The sequence below is a fragment of the Parasteatoda tepidariorum genome, chromosome 5 (assembly GCF_982258835.1).
Source record: "Parasteatoda tepidariorum strain Cologne lab strain chromosome 5, Ptep-v5.0, whole genome shotgun sequence".
NCBI classification, from domain to species: Eukaryota; Metazoa; Arthropoda; class Arachnida; order Araneae; family Theridiidae; genus Parasteatoda; species Parasteatoda tepidariorum.
The window spans coordinates 57,964,042-57,984,865 of record NC_141759.1 but is presented as its reverse complement, the minus strand read 5'-3'; the positions used below and the strand labels follow the sequence as shown (position 1 = coordinate 57,984,865).

General features: G+C 31.6%; 1 protein-coding gene across 4 annotated transcripts in view; it reads right to left on the bottom strand.

Annotated features, from left to right (window-relative positions):
* Window positions 1–1,304: 1,304 nt before the first annotated feature.
* LOC107437354 (scoloptoxin SSD14) overlaps window positions 1,305–20,824 on the bottom strand; it is a 48,418-nt gene continuing 28,898 nt past the window's right edge. For all 4 annotated transcript variants that reach the window (XM_087164002.1, XM_087164001.1, XM_087164003.1 and 1 more), the window contains 8 exons: window positions 18,761–18,858; window positions 13,685–13,877; window positions 10,618–10,784; window positions 8,506–8,792; window positions 7,805–7,992; window positions 5,494–5,734; window positions 2,435–2,548; window positions 1,305–1,615 (listed from right to left, as the gene is read on the bottom strand). In XM_087164002.1, the coding sequence (XP_087020128.1) occupies window positions 1,463–1,615; window positions 2,435–2,548; window positions 5,494–5,734; window positions 7,805–7,992; window positions 8,506–8,792; window positions 10,618–10,784; window positions 13,685–13,877; window positions 18,761–18,858 (1,441 nt within the window). In that variant the 3' untranslated portion in view covers window positions 1,305–1,462. The remainder of the gene's footprint in view (window positions 1,616–2,434; window positions 2,549–5,493; window positions 5,735–7,804; window positions 7,993–8,505; window positions 8,793–10,617; window positions 10,785–13,684; window positions 13,878–18,760; window positions 18,859–20,824) is intronic.

Genomic DNA, 20,824 nt, shown 5'->3' with positions numbered 1-20,824 from the left:
TAATCTTCTATCTTATTGCACAACTTTTCCAAAACACTATACTCTTCACTAACGACTATAGAAAAACTACAGAATTAGAACTTCTTCACCATCCTCCATTCACTCAAGACCTTGCTCCACTGACTACCACTTCTTTCTAACTTTAGACGACTTTTTATGGGAAAAGAATTTTATTCCGAAAATACTGAATTGCTGGCTTTCCAGGAATTCGTTGACTCTCGTTCGCCAGGTTTTTATTCCATTTTCCTTCAAGAAAATATGGGTTCAGTACTTTTATGAATAAAAAAGTTACTTATACCTGTAAGCTATCATCTCCTTTCAGTACTTCAACCTTTAATCACTTGATATGAATTTATACAAAACTGTGGCTTTTTTTCTTATAAAAATGTTGCATATTTTTTTTCTTTAGTAGCATAAAGTTTGTTGGTTAAAACTAGACAAATTTAACAGCGTAGGTTTCAAATTCTACGGTTGTTGCAAAAATTCTTTCTTAGTTGTAGTAAATTTATACATCAACAATAGAAAATGGCCCCTTTCGTTTTTTATTGCTCTGCTAGGAAGGAACCTATCTGTAATTAAAAAAAAACTACTTACCGAAAGTATTGAGTACTTCTGACTTTTCCTTATTTGATGCAATTTAAGTGCCTATTTAATCAAATAGTATCCCGATTTCATTTTAAAAAAAACAAAAAAAACGAGAGTATTTCGACATATCTTCAATTATTATTTATTATATTCAATTAAATATTTTCGTTTATCAAATCAAATAAAATACCAAATAATATTAATGTCCGCGTATCAAATGTGTTTCTTACTAAATTAATTATGATTATATTTTAGAGTTTTGGATGTAAATTGATATACACACTGGGAAGGGCCGGACTGGCCCCTTTAGACTTTTAAGGTATACAGCAATGCTCAGTTTTTCTAGTGTTAACATACAAACCTTACTATTTTATACCAAAATAACTTCCCAGTAAATAAACTTACTAATACTTTATACAAAAATTCTTTATACTAAAATTCTTTATACTAAAATTCTTTATACTTAATGTATTATACTGCCAATTTTCAAAATTTTTCTCAACGACCGCAGAAGGTGACAGTTATGTAACAGTCATGACTAATTGCTGCAAACTCATAATATATATGAAAGTAGCATATTATTAGATGAAAAGCGCTCAACCTTCGAAGAACGCAGTCTATTAATGCTTACACTACGTCTAGTACTTATATTCAAGCACTTAATAGTCTTTATTTGCATTCGATATAATATTTATAGTGCTAAAAATGAAAGTGAATAGTAGCATTATATTACACACTTTATTGACATTTATATAATAAAAATACTGCTACAGAGGAATAAAGTTGTTGTTTTTTTCTTTCATGGCGTAATGATTTTAATGAAAGTAAATAAATACTACAAGTACTTTGTACAAAAACTAAAAAATTGCAATGTGATTCAAAATCCATCCACTTCACCTCCTTTTCTGTAATCTGAATTGGCTGATATTCGGCCATTCTCGTCAGTTGCAACAGCCATGATAATGCCAAGCATATTGTCACCAAGCTTTTTTAATTCGTGACCTTTGTTCTTCAAATCCGACAAAATATCCTGTAAGTAAGAAAATAAAGTATTGTGAACTCAAGAACAGATTTATGAGCTGGGGTTAGTTCTTTACCTCTTTAACACTCTACTGTTAGTTAACCATTTATAAGGCCGTGGGAAGTGTACTTCTTAATTATTTTATAAATTTTTAAATGCTGTTGGGAACCCATACCTATGGGAAACTATAGCTGATGGGAAGCTATAAGAAATCTATTATCATAACTATGCTTTTTGCATTCAGCTGCTGATAACTTCGGAACATAAAAAAAAAGAAATCACCAGTGAGGGTTATGTTATGCATAAATGTAAGTAACAGTAAAGGTTAGCTTGTGGTCAAAAGGTTGGAGAGTTATTTTCTCTCGAGAGTTGATCATTTTTTTACTTATAGTTATAAACGCTGAATTTATATATTGGGTATATATATACACAAGTTAAAGTTTATGGCTAATTCTGTAGGAAGGTAAAATTTTGAATGTTCAACCCACCTGGTCACCAAAAGAAAAAAATGGTTATAAAATTCAGATTAGATTTAAGTAATAAGCTAAATGAATTTCTTTTTATAATTCAGTCTCAATCACAATAGTATTTCAGCGTAGCACTGCTAGAAATAAATGGTCCAATAAACATTTAACCTTAACATACACATTTAACATTAATTAAAAAATTTTCAAGGCCCTTTAAGATTTCACTAGGAAAGTTCAAGTGCATATTTTGTTATTTTTTTCCCTCAAAATTTAGTGAAACCAAGATTAAACTATTTTTAAAATTCAATCACGCATATTAGTTCTAAGAAATATATAAAAGAATATTAATTTGTATTGTTACCTCTGGAAAGTTGACTTCATGTTCTATAAGGTTAGGTAAAAGTTGGTGGTGGAATCGTGGGGCATCTATAGCTTGCTTTATGTTTTCATCAAGCCATAAATTTCTGATTATTACCTTAAAAGACAAATAGATATTGGTTACAGTACAAAAAGTTCCATTTAAAATAATAAATCGTATTTAAGAAAAATTTGAAAAGAAGAAAAAAAAACTTAGGAAATTTATAATCATGTGTAGTTTCCTCGTTTCAATTATTGTTTTATTTTGGAAAAAATATTGCATTGTAGAGTTGAATGGATAACACTTCAATTTTTGATTGACATTTTCAGAGGTATTTATTTATCACTTTATCAGGAGAAGTAACAGTTACTGGTTGCTTCAATGTATTTATATTGGATATTGAGTTATATTTTATTTACAAAAATTGGGCACCTGGGCAGGGCAGAAGGCCCATATCCCATACATCAGTGTTTCCCAAACTTATGACTTTTGTGTACCCTTTCTAAATTTTTCGTAACACTGTGTACCACTAATAAAAAAGAAATGAATGTATTTTTTACTATAAAAAATTGCACTAAATTTAAAAATCACAACTGACTGTTGACACCATCAATTATTAACTGTTAACTTTGCAAAAAGTAGCCAATTGAAAAATACGTAATCGTAAACTTTCATTTCTAGTTTGGTATTTAAATCAAATTTTTTGAAATTTTCGTTTGTTGCAAGATATTTCGTATAAGAACGCGTACCCCCGCTAAACTGTTCCCGTACCCCTGGGGGTATGCGTACTACATTTTGGGAAACACTGCCATACATCATGAAATATTACGAAAAGTTAAAATAAAAAACAGTTTGAGTTCAGCAGTCTATGCGGTGGCTGTTAATTTACAAAGCCTCAGTAACTTAGGAAAATTATAAATAATTTTTTTTTAAAGCTTGTTTGTAGCTAAAATTGAATTGAAAGTGTTATTTTCTTACAGAAATTGATTATTACTTCAATCCCAAATCAGTTGCTGTTTTCCAAGTAGGAGGAGTCATAAATAATTTCCGATGCAGTTTAGTATATCGACACCATTAAAATTATACTTGTAATGAATTCGCGATTCAATAGTTAAAATATAATTTTATGCGATTACTGGAGGAAGAGTCCTGACAAAATAGGGGGTGGCATAAGAGAATGCTATATTTTTCTAATTTTCCGGAAATATTTTAAACATATTTGGTACTGATTTAAGGAGGGAATGTTTGGTAAGCAAATGTTGTTGATTTATAGCATATCACATAGAAAATGATCAATATCAAAAAATCAGATGAAAAGTATTGACCTAATGACATTTTCCAATAATTTTTGAAAAGAGAATTGGTTGCAATTAAAAAATTATTTCAATGATTTTCAAAATTTAGAAAAATGAGTCAAGTTATTGTCTTACGATAAGCATTTTGAAGGAAAGACTTTTGGAAGATATTAGTATGCTCTTCTTAAATGAAAGTAATATCAAGTTTGGAAAAGACAAAAAAACATACACACAAAACCCTATTGGATACCTGCAAAAGAAGTCATCGTTTTGTGTAAAACGTAGCATTCGTCGATTCAGATTAGGTTCGTCTCACAAGCGTGTCGTAGCTTACAGGCATCCAATTAAATCGAATTTGAATCACATGGTTGGGCATAATCACGTATTCTGGGCCGGGATAGCCTCGTCGGTAGGGCACTGGGCCCATGTCCAAGAGGTCGTGGATCCGATCCTCGCCGTCCGAATACTCCCCATGTAGGAAATGGTGACTGATGCACGTTAAATCTGTCGAGTCTCAAAGTCCTCCATGTTCCCATAACAAATCAATACCTGTGGGGGTACTGATTCAGGAGTTTCCTTGTCTTCTGGATTGGTTCAAAATTACAAGGCTACGGAGTTGTACATCAGCAGTCGTAAACCGATGAAATTGAGTCGGCTGTTCAACGACGGTTATGAAAAAAAAATCACGTATTCTGCTTCTCGAGTTGCAAGCACCCGATTGTGATAAACTTAAGGAATTTATGAATGATAGAACGTATAATTTAGTTTTAATAGGCACCTATTTTTAATATTTTTTTAAGAATGAAAATGGTAGTGAAATCGAGGAATTTATTGAATACAGTAAATTTATTATAAATTGAACACCACTTTTTATATTTTACTATTTTTGTGGCTTATAATTGTTTCATAACTAATTATGGGGGGCCTCCTTGACCGATATCGCCCTCCCAACGCTGTGCAAAGCGTGGAGGTAGCGGGTTCGAATCTCGCCGTAACCATGGATGTATTATTCTTCGTGACGTCCTTCTCTGAATTGTTCTGTCTTTCTACTTGACAAAGGTTTATAAGCCTAAATTGAGCAAACAAGCCTGCAAATGTATGTAATTTCAATGAACTATTTATGGTATCACGATGATTGCAGTATCTCGGCATCTGCTGCTGCTGAAGGCGGCACAGACTGATTCGTCGGAATTAAGAGTCGATTGGTTGATGGCGATATAAAATGTGAATTAAAACGAAGATGGGGAAGAAAAAGGAGAGGCGGGGGCGAGTCGAAGCACTATCGTAGAGGTCACTGATGACACCAAAGGGGTCGTGTGTATAAGCATATATAGAATTAAATGACGTTATATGAAATTAATAAACAATTAAAATAAAAACCTATTAAATGATTATGTACACAAGTACGGACTATGCACAGGGTAACGTGAGAAACACATACAAAAGAGTGAGAGAATAATACGAGGTAAAAGGGTTGAAAGTCAATATATAACAAGATGGAAATCAGTGAAAACTGGTGAAAAATAAATTTAGTTTTTAGTTTTTTTTTTCGGGAACAATAAAATATCAATACCTACCAAATTTTTTTAACTGTCAAAATTTATATATTGAATTGTTTCTTCCCTGAGAGAAAATTGATAGCAATGAATTGTTTATTGTTAAAAATAGAATTTCTCCTCCTGAAAATTATCTATTATAGAAATACTTTTACTACCAGTTTTTTTTTCACTTTTCCGTTTCGCTTTGTGATCTGTATGGTATTCTTACTTGAGCAACGCTTGTGGTTATTTGAGTCCCACCATTGCCACCTACAACAAGCCTGACGTTTCGGTTTCCATCCACAACGATTGCTGGTACCATTGATGAAAATGGTCTACGGCCTGGTCGGATCTGATTTTTCCCCGTTGGCGGAACTCCAAAGAAATTGGTGATATTTGGCGACGAAAAATCATCCATTTCATTGTTTAGAAGTATTCCAGTAGAAGGACTCATTACTTGGCTCCCAAAACTATTGAAAAATAAGGAATTTTCTCAAAGTAATTCATAAAAGGTAATTTCAAATACAGCTGAGAACAAACAGGTTGACATAAATAAAGAAACAAACAATTTTCTTCAAAAATACTCTTTTTCCAAAGCTTGTTGATCACGATAAGTCTTGTCTTCAAAACATTGATTTACTAAAAAATTGAGAATTGTTTGGCCAATTTTCAATTATTCTAAGCTCAGGGAACTTGAGTTCCTTCTAAAAGTAATTAAATATTTGGTTGATGACAAAGCTTCTCCCGCTACTTCCATATCTATTTCAAGGAGAATATCCTAAATCTAATTAATACGATTTTTAATCAAACAGCTTAAGGAATCTGAATCTTTTAATTTTTATCATAACTGATTAAAAGAATTAATTTTTGTTAAATTTTATTTTGAAGGCTTTTTACTTTCAATCCAATTTTTTTAAAAATAATAAGTACGTTATTTCGGTTATGCAAGGTACATACGAACTTGAAAAAACTTAACAAGTAGTAACAATATTAAAATATTACGATGTATTTTAATTAAATTACTTAGTATTTACCACACAGAATATAACATTATATTACACAGAACATAATGTTTCGTACATATTCTGTGTATATAATTTATAAGTAAAAGCTAATAAAAAGAAACTTATGACTTCTTTATAATAATATTGATATCACTTTTGAAATTTTTAAGGACTGCACGAACCCTGAGTTGCCATTCTTTTGAAAGAGATGCAATTAACAATGTGGCAAATTTGAGTGTTTTAAACAATGAGTCTACAACCTTAAGGCATCGAGGACGCGTGTAATATTTTAGTGATTTAACAGCAACTAGCATTTGGACTAGAGCTGTCGTAGGTTGACGGTTAGAGAATCGGACTCGGGTTCAGAGGGATCGAGTACCGATCCTTGACTCCTCTAACCGAGTACATGCGATATAAGTGGAATTGAAAGAACTGTGGTCGGCTGCTGATCAGTACCATGGGTACAGCTGTCTGGAGAAAATTTCCTTCCTCTTCAAATCTATGTCTAAATTGAGAAAGTGTCTTCACGAATGAATGGTGTTGCTATCTTATCAGCTGGGTTCTGAGCTAAAACACACTTTCACCCTTGCGGTGCTCTCTTGTCAAATAAAAGGCGCACTTTTCTGACTTAATTCATAATAGCCAATGGTTGGCGAGTTTGGCTTATTCAAGTGTCTTTAGAAGCATCAGCAAACAGTATTTGGGTATGTTCGGGTGAGCAAGGTGTCATTGAAGAGTTTGCCGACTATTGAGCTAAACTAAATCAGAAATGATTTTTTTTTTTGATTGAGAGGTTTCTATTATATATTTTATATGAAAATTGAGTTATTAAAAAGAAGAATTTCTTTAATCATATTTCGAATCCCTAAAAATAGCTTTCTCACCAACATAATCTTTCATTGTTAATGCTTTTTCTTTCTTCAAAAAATTTATCCCATATTTATGGTAAATTCTGTGGGAGTTTTATTAAAATAATATTTACATATGCACATAAGAGGTAATAGTATATTAATAATTTTTTTTAATAAGAATTGTAAATTTTTAAGAATTATTACATTCTTTAATAAATCAAAATGAATAAATAAATAAATAAAAAAGGTGCTGATAGTATTTGAAAAAATTGGATGAGCTGTGCATGAAATAGAATTTCGACTACTATAAAGTAGGACACTATATTTAAAAATTTTAAAATCCCTTTTCTAAAACGCATATTTTACGTTTTAGGTTGTATGATGAATTTATTACATCTTAAAAGATCTCGAACTCCCTTTTAAGTATTAGCTTAGATTTTATTTTTAAAACTTTATTAAAATTTTCGCTTTGTTGATGACACTAATAATATTAATAAAGTTTCAAAATCCTTCCCACATTTGCCATTGATGTCAAATATGATGATATTTATCGTATTGATCTATGTATCATAAAGTATTGTCAAAAGTAATATTTCTGCTATACATGTTGTCCATCCGTAGCTACTTATCAAAATTACAATTAAAAATCTCATATAAGAAAGATGAAGAACAGAGAAATACCTACTAATGGTTTATAGTAGACGTTACTGATACTGCATCTCCGTTTGTTCCGATTATGGACATATGGGCTGTGCCGTGATCTTCTTGAACATTGACATTTACTCCATAGTAGTCGGGGTCATGAGTTTTCTTATCATCGATCTTGGGGCGAGTTTGATCAGCATAATCTTTGCTTTCTAACAGTTTAACTAACTGGAATGATGAAAATAAAAGTAAGCACAATATAGTTTTATTGCAAAATTGCATAAAAAAGTAATATTCTTGTATTAATTTTTTTTTTTTTTGGATCCAGATTTAAGAATATTTTACAAAGTACCAATTGCTGCCTTATGACTCAATAAGGTTAGGAAAAAAAAACTCAGAAACTTGGGAAAAATTTAATTGAAGAGTTAAACATTAAGTTATTAACAAATAACTCAATTTTAATGCAAAACAAGATTTGCAATGAAACAGCTTCGTTAAGAAGAAATTCTAAAATACCAGTCTTCTCAGAATAATAGACTTTAAGTAGGCAGAGTTCAATTTGACACTAATTTGAAGAGCTCAGCCGCTTAGGCCAAGATTTTCTAAGCCTAGCATGTCGGAAGTTTTTGAAAATGTTGTCATTTTTATCCATGCAAAATTTGTATCGACCAAAATTAGAATAAAATATTTACTTATACGCTGTTTCTCTTATGTGAACATTTATTTTATTTTGATACTTACTTCTAGTACCTCTTCCGAATAACTATCTTCTAGGTGCATTCGGTTGGCATAAGCAAACTTGAAGGTTTCAATGATACGATGTAGTGCTAAAACTGTTTCCTCCCTGCTTTTTGTTATACTGGGTTTTAAATCGTATCCATCCAAAACATTAAGTATAAATGTTAGAAGGGGTCCACTTCCGGGAAGTGACGCACTGTACACAGTCATGTTCCCTCGTATTTTCACTTTGCTTGGTTCTCTGATTGCTGGTGTGTAAGATTCCATGTCATCTAATGTAATGATGCTTCCTATTTGAGTAGAGTAAAATATATCTAATTTTATTGAACATATATTGTTTATCTTATTGGCTTATATCAGAGGAAGGGAACATAAGTCCATAAGTTTCGTGCGTGCCCTCCAGCTCTTGTATTAATCAATATTTAATTATATATATTACGACAAAGTGAAAATTAAATAACATGTTGCCATCTACTGAGCAAACATTAATTAGACTGCTGCAGTGTTGTAGTTCTCGCAATCTTTCAAAGTATAAAATTCTTTTGCCAACATCCAACGATAGAAATTCTTCTGTTTTGTTTTGATTTTTGGCTATAGCTCACACCTACTTGAAATGCACTAACCCTGTTGCTATTAAAACCCCCCACCCATCAGACACCGTGACGGTGGTTGTTCTGAGAGACAGACATTACTTACTTTTCTCTCTCTTCGTAGCACTCCCGAGTATTATCCTGTTGATGATTTGTAGTTATTTGTGCGTGCTTGTAACAGTCTCGTTTCGTACTGCTATCGGTATTGCGAAAATTTATTTATTGTTTAACTTTTTCTCGTATTTACTAACACACACTGCTTTTTGTATTTTTAGTAGGCATACGCTTTCTCAAAGATATTTGATTTTTGCCCCCATCACGTTAAATTGTTAGGGAAGAAAATTAAATGAGGAATAGGACATTTAATGTAGAGTGAAAGATTATTTTTTTACTTCTGTGAAAGATAAAATGGTATGTTAACTCTGCAATACAGTTTTGACTACTCTGGAAAAAGTGAATGCAAATAAACTTATATTTCACTGATAAGGAACATAAATATTTCAATTTCGGAGGCGAATCTCGACAAAAAGTATTTATGCAAAAATACTTTTACTTAATTATTTAATTTGGAACAAAAATTATTAAAGATTTATGTTATAATAAGTTATTAGCTTTACGTGAAAGCAAAGATATTTTACATTGTAAATTTTAGGATTAATGACAGTTTTTCTTTGGCATTATTTTTATATTATGCAATAAAGTGATAAAACTATTTAAAAACATTAATCATTTCACAGAAGTCACATGTCTCCTATATGACTGTCTAATTTAAATGTCTCCACTTATGGTAGTTTAATTTTCCTTTTCTATTTTTTTAAAATTTACGAGACCTTCGGGAGCCCTGCATTTTGTTTTGGTGATGGTATTGAATACCTGTTAGCTCCAACAGCTCATTTCACTTCTTCATCTGATTTTTGACCATGGTCAACTGGGCAAGAAGCTAATGCCGAGCTGAAAGTTAATATATAGAGTCCAAAAGTTAAACATACTTTTACCAGAGATGCCAACTTGCTCCTGACAGCGAATAAGTATTTTTGATTGGTAGTCGTTTAATCTTTCATTCTTAGTTTAGTAAATTTGCAAAATTAACCGCAAATCTGCAAATTTTAGGTTGCAGTTCTCTACCGTTATTTAAATTGTTTTGTCTTGTCCGGAGCAGTTGACATCGCTGTTTTATACTGAACACAAATGGACTGGACTGAAATGTTACTGGATGTAAAATTAGGCATAACTTTTGTATACTACTGGACGGATGGGAAATAGCAAAAACTAGTAAGAAAAATGATTTCATTATTGCTTGTTCTTGGAAAGATTATAATATCCTTGAATTAAGAGTTGAATTATTAAGAATTTATTTTACTCCTTACGACAATGAGCTCTAAGTGAAATAGTTTCTCTACCAGTTTTAATTCTTTCCCGTCTTATTTCCAGCCCTGTCCACAAGCTTAACTTTTGCTAGAGATAGAAAATTTTTTTTAACAAGCACTACGGAAGTCCTTGATTAGTATGGTTGAATCATCCTTACCTGCTTCTTCCAAATCTTTTAAAAATCGAGTTGTGATATCACTCGTTCCGTACAGAGCGGAATATTTGTCTTCAGACATAATTTTTAGACTTTCAGCTAAATCTAATCTTTTGTAAACATCACCTTCCTTATACACATCTTCTGTGTCAGGATTTGTGAACACTTTTCTAAAATACATTAAATACATTTGTTAATAAGTGAAGGGTTAATTGTAGATAAGTCCAAAAAAATGGTAATTTTTTAAATTAAGTGAAGTGGTTAATTCAATGAAGCAGAGAACCTTTCTTGTATGTTATTGTTTATTAAGAGATCTCTTCTCTCACCATCTTTTATTTTATGTAAAAATTTCTGATTTTCAAACTGGTACAGTATGATTTGTCAGCACATTTAGTCCAATTAGATTAGGATAAACAACACTTACAAGGGAAACTAGGGAAGTGTGACTCGCTAATTTTGAAATAAACTAGTGGGATGTATGCCTTATGAGGAATAATTTTAGGGGGCAACATTCATTTCGGCCCATAGAAGGTCCTGTGAGAGATAAAAAATAATTCAATATATAGAAAAATCCGTTTTTTACTACTTCAATGCAGACTATCAGTTATTGTAATTGTCTCATAATCCATTTAATTTGTAATTAATTGGATAATTAATTAATTTGCTAATTAATAAATTAATTAACATTCGTTTTGGCCCATAGAAGGTCCTGTGAGAGATAAAAAATGATTCAATATATAGAAAAATCCGTTTTTTACTACTTCAATGCAGACTATCAGTTATTGTAATTGTCTCATAATCCATTTAATTTGTAATTAATTGGATAATTAATTAATTTGCTAATCAATAAATTAATCAGAAAATTAACTAATTAATAATTGTTAGTTAATTATTAATTGATTTGCAATTACATACTCCAATTAATTTGGAAAGTTTTTTGAAAAAAAAATAAACAAAAATTTGATGTCAATTTTTTTTTAAAATTAAAACTAACAGGTTTTTCTGATATAAAATTTCCGAAATAAATTTTAACAATAAATGTGCATTATATAGTACGTGAAAGTACCACAAAATTAATTGGAGTATGAGACAATTACACTAACTAATAGTCTGCACTGAAGTAATAAAATACCGATTTTTCTATATATTTAATTATTTTTTATCTCTCACAGGACCTTCTATGGGCCGAAATGAATGTTTTCCCCTAAAATTATTCCTCATAAGACATGCATCCCACTAGTTTATTTCAAAATTGGCGAGTCACACTTCCCTAGTTTCCCTTGTTAGTATTTTTTACAATTCCTATGGATATTTTTTTCTAAATAATATAGAGCAATAAAATGATGTGTTTAGTAAATTTGAATAAGTAATTTAATGCGATACAAATCAGATAAAGTTAGATTTTCTTAGAATTTACTTTAATTGTTAGTTTAACTGACGAAAATCAATTTGAATGCTGCTAAAAAATTCTTTTAACACTAAATTATGCAAAACCAAAGATATTTATTAAATCTCTAAAAACAGACTCCACAGACATGTATATTTAACTGCCTTTGAAAAAAAGAAAATTAAATAAATAAAAATAAGTAAATACATAAATAAATACGCAAATAAATAAATAAATATACAAATAAATGAATAAATAAATAAATAAAAAGCTGCTCAATTGGTATGATTTTGTTTAAAAAATAAATTAATATTTCAAAATAAAGCAAGCTATATTTTCCACATTCTTAATGAGTGAAGATCTTGCATATTAAATTCAGAAGATACTGAATACTGAAGATCTTGTATATTAAATACTTGTATACTGTTTAGTTTGATAATTGTTTATTGGTTCAACATACATTTACAGACACTTGTGTTAAGTTAAGGCTCATAAACCTTTGTCAAGTAGGAAGACAGATAGCACAATACAGAGAAGGACAGCACGAAGATATATCTAGGGTAAAAGCGAGATTCGAACCTGTTACTTCCACGCTTCTCATAGCGTTTTACACGTCCTTGGAAAGATATTTCAGAATAGATTGAGTGACAATGGCTCAGTGATCAAAGTCACCCGACTGTGATTGTGAAGGTCTGTTTTCAATTTTCAGGAGCAGCTTGAAGCTCGCTTAGTTTCAGATGGATGGTTATCTGTTAACTGAGAAGTAAAGGCGGTTGCTACAATAATGCCTTTGATCACGAAATTGTGGAACCTCAATAACGCTATAATAACCCTGGCTCACAAAAAGCTGTTGCGGGAATGAATAACTCTTTTTCAGAGTAGAGTTGCGCATTATTTGTGAAAATTAAATTGAGTAACAACATTTTTTCCCTTTCGAATGACAGGCACTGAACTTTATTCGTTTCGCCTTAGAAGATGCCAGAGTTGATACTCATTTCGCGTTACCCAGTGGGCACCTGTGAACCAAAGTCACGGAGGCGAGTAACAATGCTCACGCCACACTACCACAAACCCATTCATAGGGTGGGCTCCATTCACTCATCACACACAACAGAGGACAACACAAGAGAGAGAGACATCCAGGCACAGAACGGGATTGGACAAGCGGCCATTGGCTTCGCACTCAGGCGTGCGAACCCAACGCCTCTTATAACTGAAATCCTCCACACGGTTTTTTTATAGGTAGTCCGATCAGACCACTATGAAGGATATCCACTTACCGAACGAGTCATTTAATACAGAATATAATGAAAATAAGAAAGTGGTAGCAAATATATATATGAGTAAAAATTTATTTTATTTATGAATATTATTGGTTTGCCTTATTTACTTGTCAACCACTACAGATTCAATTCTCAAATATACAAGATAAATTTCTCTCAATTACTTTTTTAAAAGGTTTTGGGTTCATACGCACAACTGGTTCACTTTTTAAACAGTCTTTCTCCGGACTACTTATAAAAGACCGTGTGGTGGCTTTTTGATGTAGGAGGTGATGGCTAACCGCTCGGGTACCTGGCCGGTTGAGTAACAACATATTTAGTATCTTCTCTCTATTGACGATTGAGTCTGCTCGTGACGAAATAATAATAACTCTAATACGAAACTAAAGGTTAATCAAACCTGATGTGCTCTCGAGATAATATCCCATCCCTGTATTTTTTTAGTGCTCTTGCTAGATGGCGATTGACAGTAATTCCTTCTTCACACATTTTGATTGTTGGAAGGAAGAGATCTTTCCATGGAAGTTTTCCAAATTCCTGGTGCATCGTAGCGTACCCTGATAACTCTCCTGGCACAGCTATGGCTAGACCATCTGAATAAGAAGATTTTTATTAATGTGTGTATTTTCTTTCATAATCACATAATTGCACAGTGGAATTTTGTTTTTGCAACTGGAATATTACAAAGATGCCAACTAGTTTCAGACAGAGCATAAATATTTTTGAGCAGTAGTTTCTAAATGTCTGTTTGTAATTTAACCGATGCTAATCCCATGCATGTTTTTGCCTTTATGTTTGTGTTACACTTCCTTGGTTTAGTACATTTAGATTTATAGGGCTTTTCTCATCACTACTTCTAAATAATTCAAAGCTTATGTGATACGCCAGTTCTGTTACTGTTAAGCCATGTGATTCTTTTAAAAAGTTGGCAAAATTAACCGAAAATCTGCAAACTTTAGTCTGTAGTTCTCAACCTTTCTTGAAATATTTTATCTTATCCGGAGTAGTTGGCATCTCTGGCATTAACGAATACTTTGTTTACATTAAAAGCTCTCTTTCTATAACAAATAATCCCCCTAAAAATATCCCCTCTTTTTAATAATATTCTGAATAGCAATATATGCGGCGGCTCGAACCATGGGATTCATCCAGAATGTTAGTAGTGAAGATGTAACATGTCATTCACCTGAAAAAGAGACCTTCCTGACCGAATTAGTAAACAGTGTTTTCTCAGTATCTTTTGATGATAGTCATTCTGCAACGTATGTCACAAAGAAAGAAGGAAAACACGCACTGCACTATTTGCTTTTTGATTTTGCTATTATAAGCATATTCATGAAGTCCATAGACGTATTTTTAATAGTTTTTATATTTTAGATTAGTTACTGTGTTGAAACTAGTTAAATAAGTTCGTTAACTGCTGATCTTGTCTTAAACTCTATACCTTCAGCAGTATTTGGGAGTTGAAGCAGGTGATTGCTCTGTTTGCTGGATTCTACATTTATGATATTATTACTAATTTTTTCATAACAATAAATAATTTATATATATTTATGTGTAAATGAAAAATGTTTGTAATTTTACCAACGCTAATCCCATGTGTGTTTTTGCCTTTATGTTTGTGTTGTATTTCCCTTCTTTCGTAACTTTTCATATTTTTCAGTAACAACTAACCTCTAGTTAACTGCTAACTTCATTTTAATTTACCCTTTGAGTCAGCAAATATCACTTAAGTACTAAAGTGGCAGCCTTTACCTCGTTTACTCGTTCGTATTATGTTTCAGTTTCTCCAGATTTATCGTTTCGATAAGTAAGTAGGTACTTTTTTCTGTCGCACTAGAACTGCACAATGGGTTATTGGCGGCGGTCCCTGATGATGATCCGAAGACATGCCATCGCAATTTCGATTCTGTGCAGAGGGGATGGCTCTCCCACTTTGGTAGCTCGATGACCTGCGCGTGAAGTCGTGCACTTTACGGTAGAGCAGTTTAACGAGGACCGACACCTCACACCCCTGGTCCCTACGCAGGCTGATTAAAGCTGCCACCCACCCGTTTACTGACAGCAGCCAGTGATGCTAGACTTTGGTGTTTTACCGGGAACCGTGTCTTTAAGATAAGTCCACTGTGGGACAGGTTTATATATTCAATAGGGCGTACATGTAACATAGCTTCAAGACATTTCATTTTTGTAACATACATCCTTATAAAACAATAATATTTTAAACGAAAAACTTGGGGCCATTTTTTCACCCCGTAACGATATTTCGAGTTGAAATACTCGCCTGACTTTGTTCTTTATAAACACAATTTTAATTATTGATGTTATCCCATTTCCTTGACCCATCAATGCTCAGCTGTAAAAAGTGGTATATTTATGAAAAGCACTCATATAGAAAAAAACGTTAATATATATGTATTTAACCAAGTAAATATCTACCACCCATTTTAGCTTTAACAAAGCATTCTGCATTGACTTCAGATTTAAATATAAATAATTTAGAATAATGCATTTGTTAAAAGCTAGCCTCAAATGCCACTCATAATTAAAGTTTATTTTATGAATTTGTAGGTTATCAACGATATTTTTTGTAGAAAAAATGGAATTCGTCAATAAAAATGTCGATATAAATATAGACGGGAAATTATTTCATTTATTAGTTTATGAAAGAACAACGGTTAGTTGCACATTATGGTAGACAAAATTATTGTATTTTTCCCAAATGAATCCTAATAATGAAATTGGATAGCAACGCTTTTGCAGCTATTAAAGGAACTGAGCTTTAAAAACGACGCTAAGCGCAATGGTAGGTAGGTACTTAATTTACGTCTCACTAGAGCAACATAATGGGCTATTGGCGACGGTCTGGAAAACATCCCTGAGGATGATCCTAAGACGTACCATCGCAATTTTTATCCTCTACAGAGGGGATAGCTTCGCTGCTTTGGTAGCCCGACGACCTGCGCGCGAAGTCGAGCACTTTATGGTAGAACAGTTTAACGAGGACCGATACCGTGTACCCTATGTCCCTACGCAGGCTGATTAAAGCGGCCATCTACTCGTTTACTGACCTCCACTAGCGTTGCTTAACTTCACTAGTGTTGATATATATATATATATATATATATATATATATATATATATATATATATATATATATATATATATATATATATATATATATATATATATATATATATATATATATATATATATATATATATATATATATATATATATATATATATATATATATATATATATATATATATATATATATATATATATATATATATTAAAATTGTAATTCAATTGCCCTTTTACTTAAAAAAATTATTTTGGGTAAAAGATAAAGTTGGCAGGCATGCTATAACCATATCCTCCAACACCTGAAAATTTAGCAAAATGATTTTCCAATGGTAAGAAACTAATGCTGTTTTTTTAAAAAAATGAAATGACTTTTTAAAATTTTTTTTCGAAGCTTGAGAACATCTGATAATGTCGATTTAACCTTTTAAATATAAGTTTAAGTTATTTTGAAGTTGTGGTGAACAAAATTCTTTTAATTCTAATTCGTTAAAATATTAATATGCTGTCTTTGTAACTATAAGAAAAAATAGTTTTTGAAACTAATTTCACATATGCTAGTTAATGTGTGCAGACGATATTTTAAGTTACGAAATCCGACGCGAAAATGTTACTTCTCTGAATAAAAAATTTTTCAACGGATTCCGATTTCTCACCCCCAAATTAAAGAAGTCGTAGATTTAAAATTTGATTTCTCAGGAATTATTTAAACAATTTCTCTTAAATTTTGGTATTTTGCCATGTAAAATTACATACTTTAAAATGATGTACGAAATTTGTATGCCTTACTTAAATTTTTCCGAATATTATGAAAAAAATTAATAAATATTTACTAACATTTATTATTTGCATGAAATCTTCTTTTGATAACAAATTCTATAATTGTGTGCAAAAATTTTTCAAATTTCTTAAAAAGTTCTCGACATATGGCGAAATACGCAAAAAGTAAAATTAACATTAGGGGTTCCAAACTTTGGAGAGATTTCCTGACCCAACGGTGTGGACCATATTTCCCAGATTACGGGGACCTCCTATATTTTGGTGGTCAAAAATCCAAATCCGTTGAAAAAAAGGTTTGTTTATTCACAGAAAGTACGTTTTTGTGTCTAATTTCGAAACTTAAAATACCGTCTGTACTAACTAATTGGCATATTTGAGGTCACCCTCTTGAGCTATTAAGATTGAGTCCTAGAACGAGATGATCCGATTATTAGATCAAAAGTTTATTAGGATCGTCCGTTTTTTTTGGAGCACTGTACATTGCTAGTATAAAGGGGGAAAGGCCCATAGATTAATCAAACATAGCTTTATTAGGGAAAACTAGGTTTAAATATATAATTAAAAATAAGCAGGGAATGAAAAGTAACTAAGTAACCAACGGAAGCTTAAGAGCATGGAAAGAGATCCGTAGAGGGCGATTTCTTGATATATAAAATAGCCAAAAACAAAGCCGACTTCGCGTTATTAATATTAAATTTGAAATAACTTGGTTACAGCTGAATCATCAGAGAAAGCGAGAAAACCGTGAGAAATTAAATGAACCCTGTAACTGAAACATTTTTGCGGTTAGAGAAATATGCAGCTTAAAATTGAAAATAGATTTTGATGTTCGAGTTAGTCGCGGCAATGATTTAATGTGTTATACACTTGTATTGAATTAAAAAGTTAACCGTTACATTGATTGTTAAGAAAACAATAAAAGTATTTATTACTTGCTTTTTATGAGAAGTGTAAAAAATAAAAAATTGCATTAATTTAATTAGAACTGGATTAAGAATGATTAAGAAATTTATGAAATTAAGGAAATTTTCAAAGCTAAGAAAAGTATAATACCAAAAATAATGTCTATTATCAAAAATATTATTATAATGAATATTTTTCAATTCTAATCAAAAATGAGTCCAGAAAAATATATTCAATAAACATTGCAAATTATATATGAGCAAACAAAGAACAAAAATGCTATCTAAATTGTATCAAGTCATTATTAAGGAAGGTGGCACTAAAAAAAAAAAAAATCAGAGCTTGCTTGATTGCTGAAAAGAAAAAAAAACAGAAATTAAGGGTAGTATTGTCAGAAATATCTCCAAGTTTTACCAGGCAATAAAACTGGTTTTGAGGTTTCATATTCCTCTTCCCTCATTAGTGATTCGGCAGATTTCGATGGCATTTTTGTTTTTCCTTCATTGATATTAATTTTGCAACACCTAATGTCGATATTTTTTCGACGAACAATGACGGATTAAGGGTGGTAGTTACGGGGCACCGGTATTATATAACAGTGACTAAGTAATATTCTTCATACAACTAAATTTAACAATTAGTTTTTTTATATAAAAAAAAAATCAACCGTTATATCTTACCGAAATATTTACTCATAACATCATACCGAGTTTGGCCAGAGATGCGTTGCCATGAAACATGTTTTCACTTGCTGCAAGAGGAGCGACTTCTCGAGCATCTATATAAGTGGTCCTGTCTTTTTCCCTAGAAATAATACAAGAGAAAGGCGCAATTATCTTCCTGTGTGTATTTCTGCAATAAATATGCTCCCCTTTAGAAAATGTCCACCAGATTGTTAATTATATCAAAGTAATTTGATAAACGTCACATTATCCTTTGCCAAAACACTTTTTTTTGCACTGATATGAAAAATATTTATAAAATAATGATATATAACTTACATTTAATCAAATAACAAGGTTAGCAATGTCCTTGAAAAATTTTGGTAGCGGTAGCAAATTAACCCCTTCTTTCTCGCTCCCGTGAAAAAGACGGGCTGAGCTTTCGCCCTCTATTTCTCACTCCCGTGTTATTGACGGGCTGGAGTTTTTAGTAGTAACGCGCCAATAAGGATTAACCCTTTCGCACCGGACGAGACATGTGCTGTCCCAGTCCATGGGTGAAAGCCCTTATATACTAAGACGGAAAAGAGAAAAACCTGGTATATAAAACATTTCATTCCAGCATTTTTTTCGAAAGAAAAATGAAATATCTGTAACTATCAAGATTTCCTTTATAATTCTGGCATATATATAAAACTGCTTCTTTTCCAAGATAAAGTAGATATTGTTGAAAAATTTAAAAAAGAATAAGTAAACTCCTCCCCAAAACTAGCTATAACTGAAATGGTTTTACTACCAGCCTTTCCTCTTTTCCGTCTCGCTTTCACCCCTGCTGATTTTTCGCCGTATTGAAAGGGTTAACCCTTTCGCGCCGACTGTCACAAATACGTGACAGCAAAAAACCGTATCAATCAGGGTAAGAAGATAAAACTGGTAATCAAAGTATTTCTTTGGCAGTTTATTTGTGGGCGGAGTTATAATTTTTTGATTTATTTAATTCACCATTACTTTGTTCAAAATAAAACTACTTTGAATTAACATTGATTATATATATGATTAAACTAACAATAATTAAAATAAAAGCAAAGTAAGTCTGTCAAATTAGTAACGACTACATTTAAGTTACCGTTTTTTATTTAATTGCAACTTGATTCTGATTTTGTACGAATGTTTTTCTGAATCACCCGTCCCCAAGGGGTTAAACTAATTCATTTCTTTTGCCCGGAAAACATTTTATTTCTCATTTTACACACCAGATGGTAGTACCAGGATATTTTTAAGGTAATTGTAGATAGTTAGTTTATTTTAAACTAGTTGTAGCTCTAATCAAATACGTAATACAAATACAAAAGTCAAAAAATAGGCACTTTTATGACCGTTTTCTTGAAAATTAACCGATCGTTAAGGGGTTAAGGTTAATGCTTAAAGATTATTAAAATATATTAAAGCTAGCAATTTTTTCTAGCATATTTTATTTAGTTTACTATTCAAAGTGAATGCAAAAAACGTTTTTACTTTGAATATGAATAATTTGAAATGTTAGTCATAGAGGTAGTTACGCTTGAATATTTAAAGAGATTATTAACACGTTGAATACCGTGTTAATTTTGCATGGCTTGCCCGTCTGGCCACAACGGTAAATAACCACAAACTAAATTTGCAAATATTAGACAGATTTTGCTAGTTTTAAAACGTTTAGCGTTACATCGCTAAATAAAGTGGTGAATTATATAAGCCAACAAATAGCTTAGAAATAGTGGTGGATAAGAGTCTACTTAATTGAATTTATTAAACCAAGAATCACAATTAATAAACTACCATTTGAAAATATTTATTCGTTGTCCGGAGCAAGTTGGAATCACTGTGTATATAAATAAAACATTTTTTGTGTGTTCTATATTGCATTAATTTAGTCAAACCATTTTACTAACTATAATAATAACTAAAAAAAAAACTAAAAATTTACTCAAATTGTGTGTTTCTAATAATCTTGGCTTCGCCGGTCACCGGTGACTCCCATGACATTCAAGTTGTAATAAACAAAAATGAAATGAGTTTCTACCACTTTTTATATTTATAGTCGTCTATGGAATCCCTGAAATATCCAG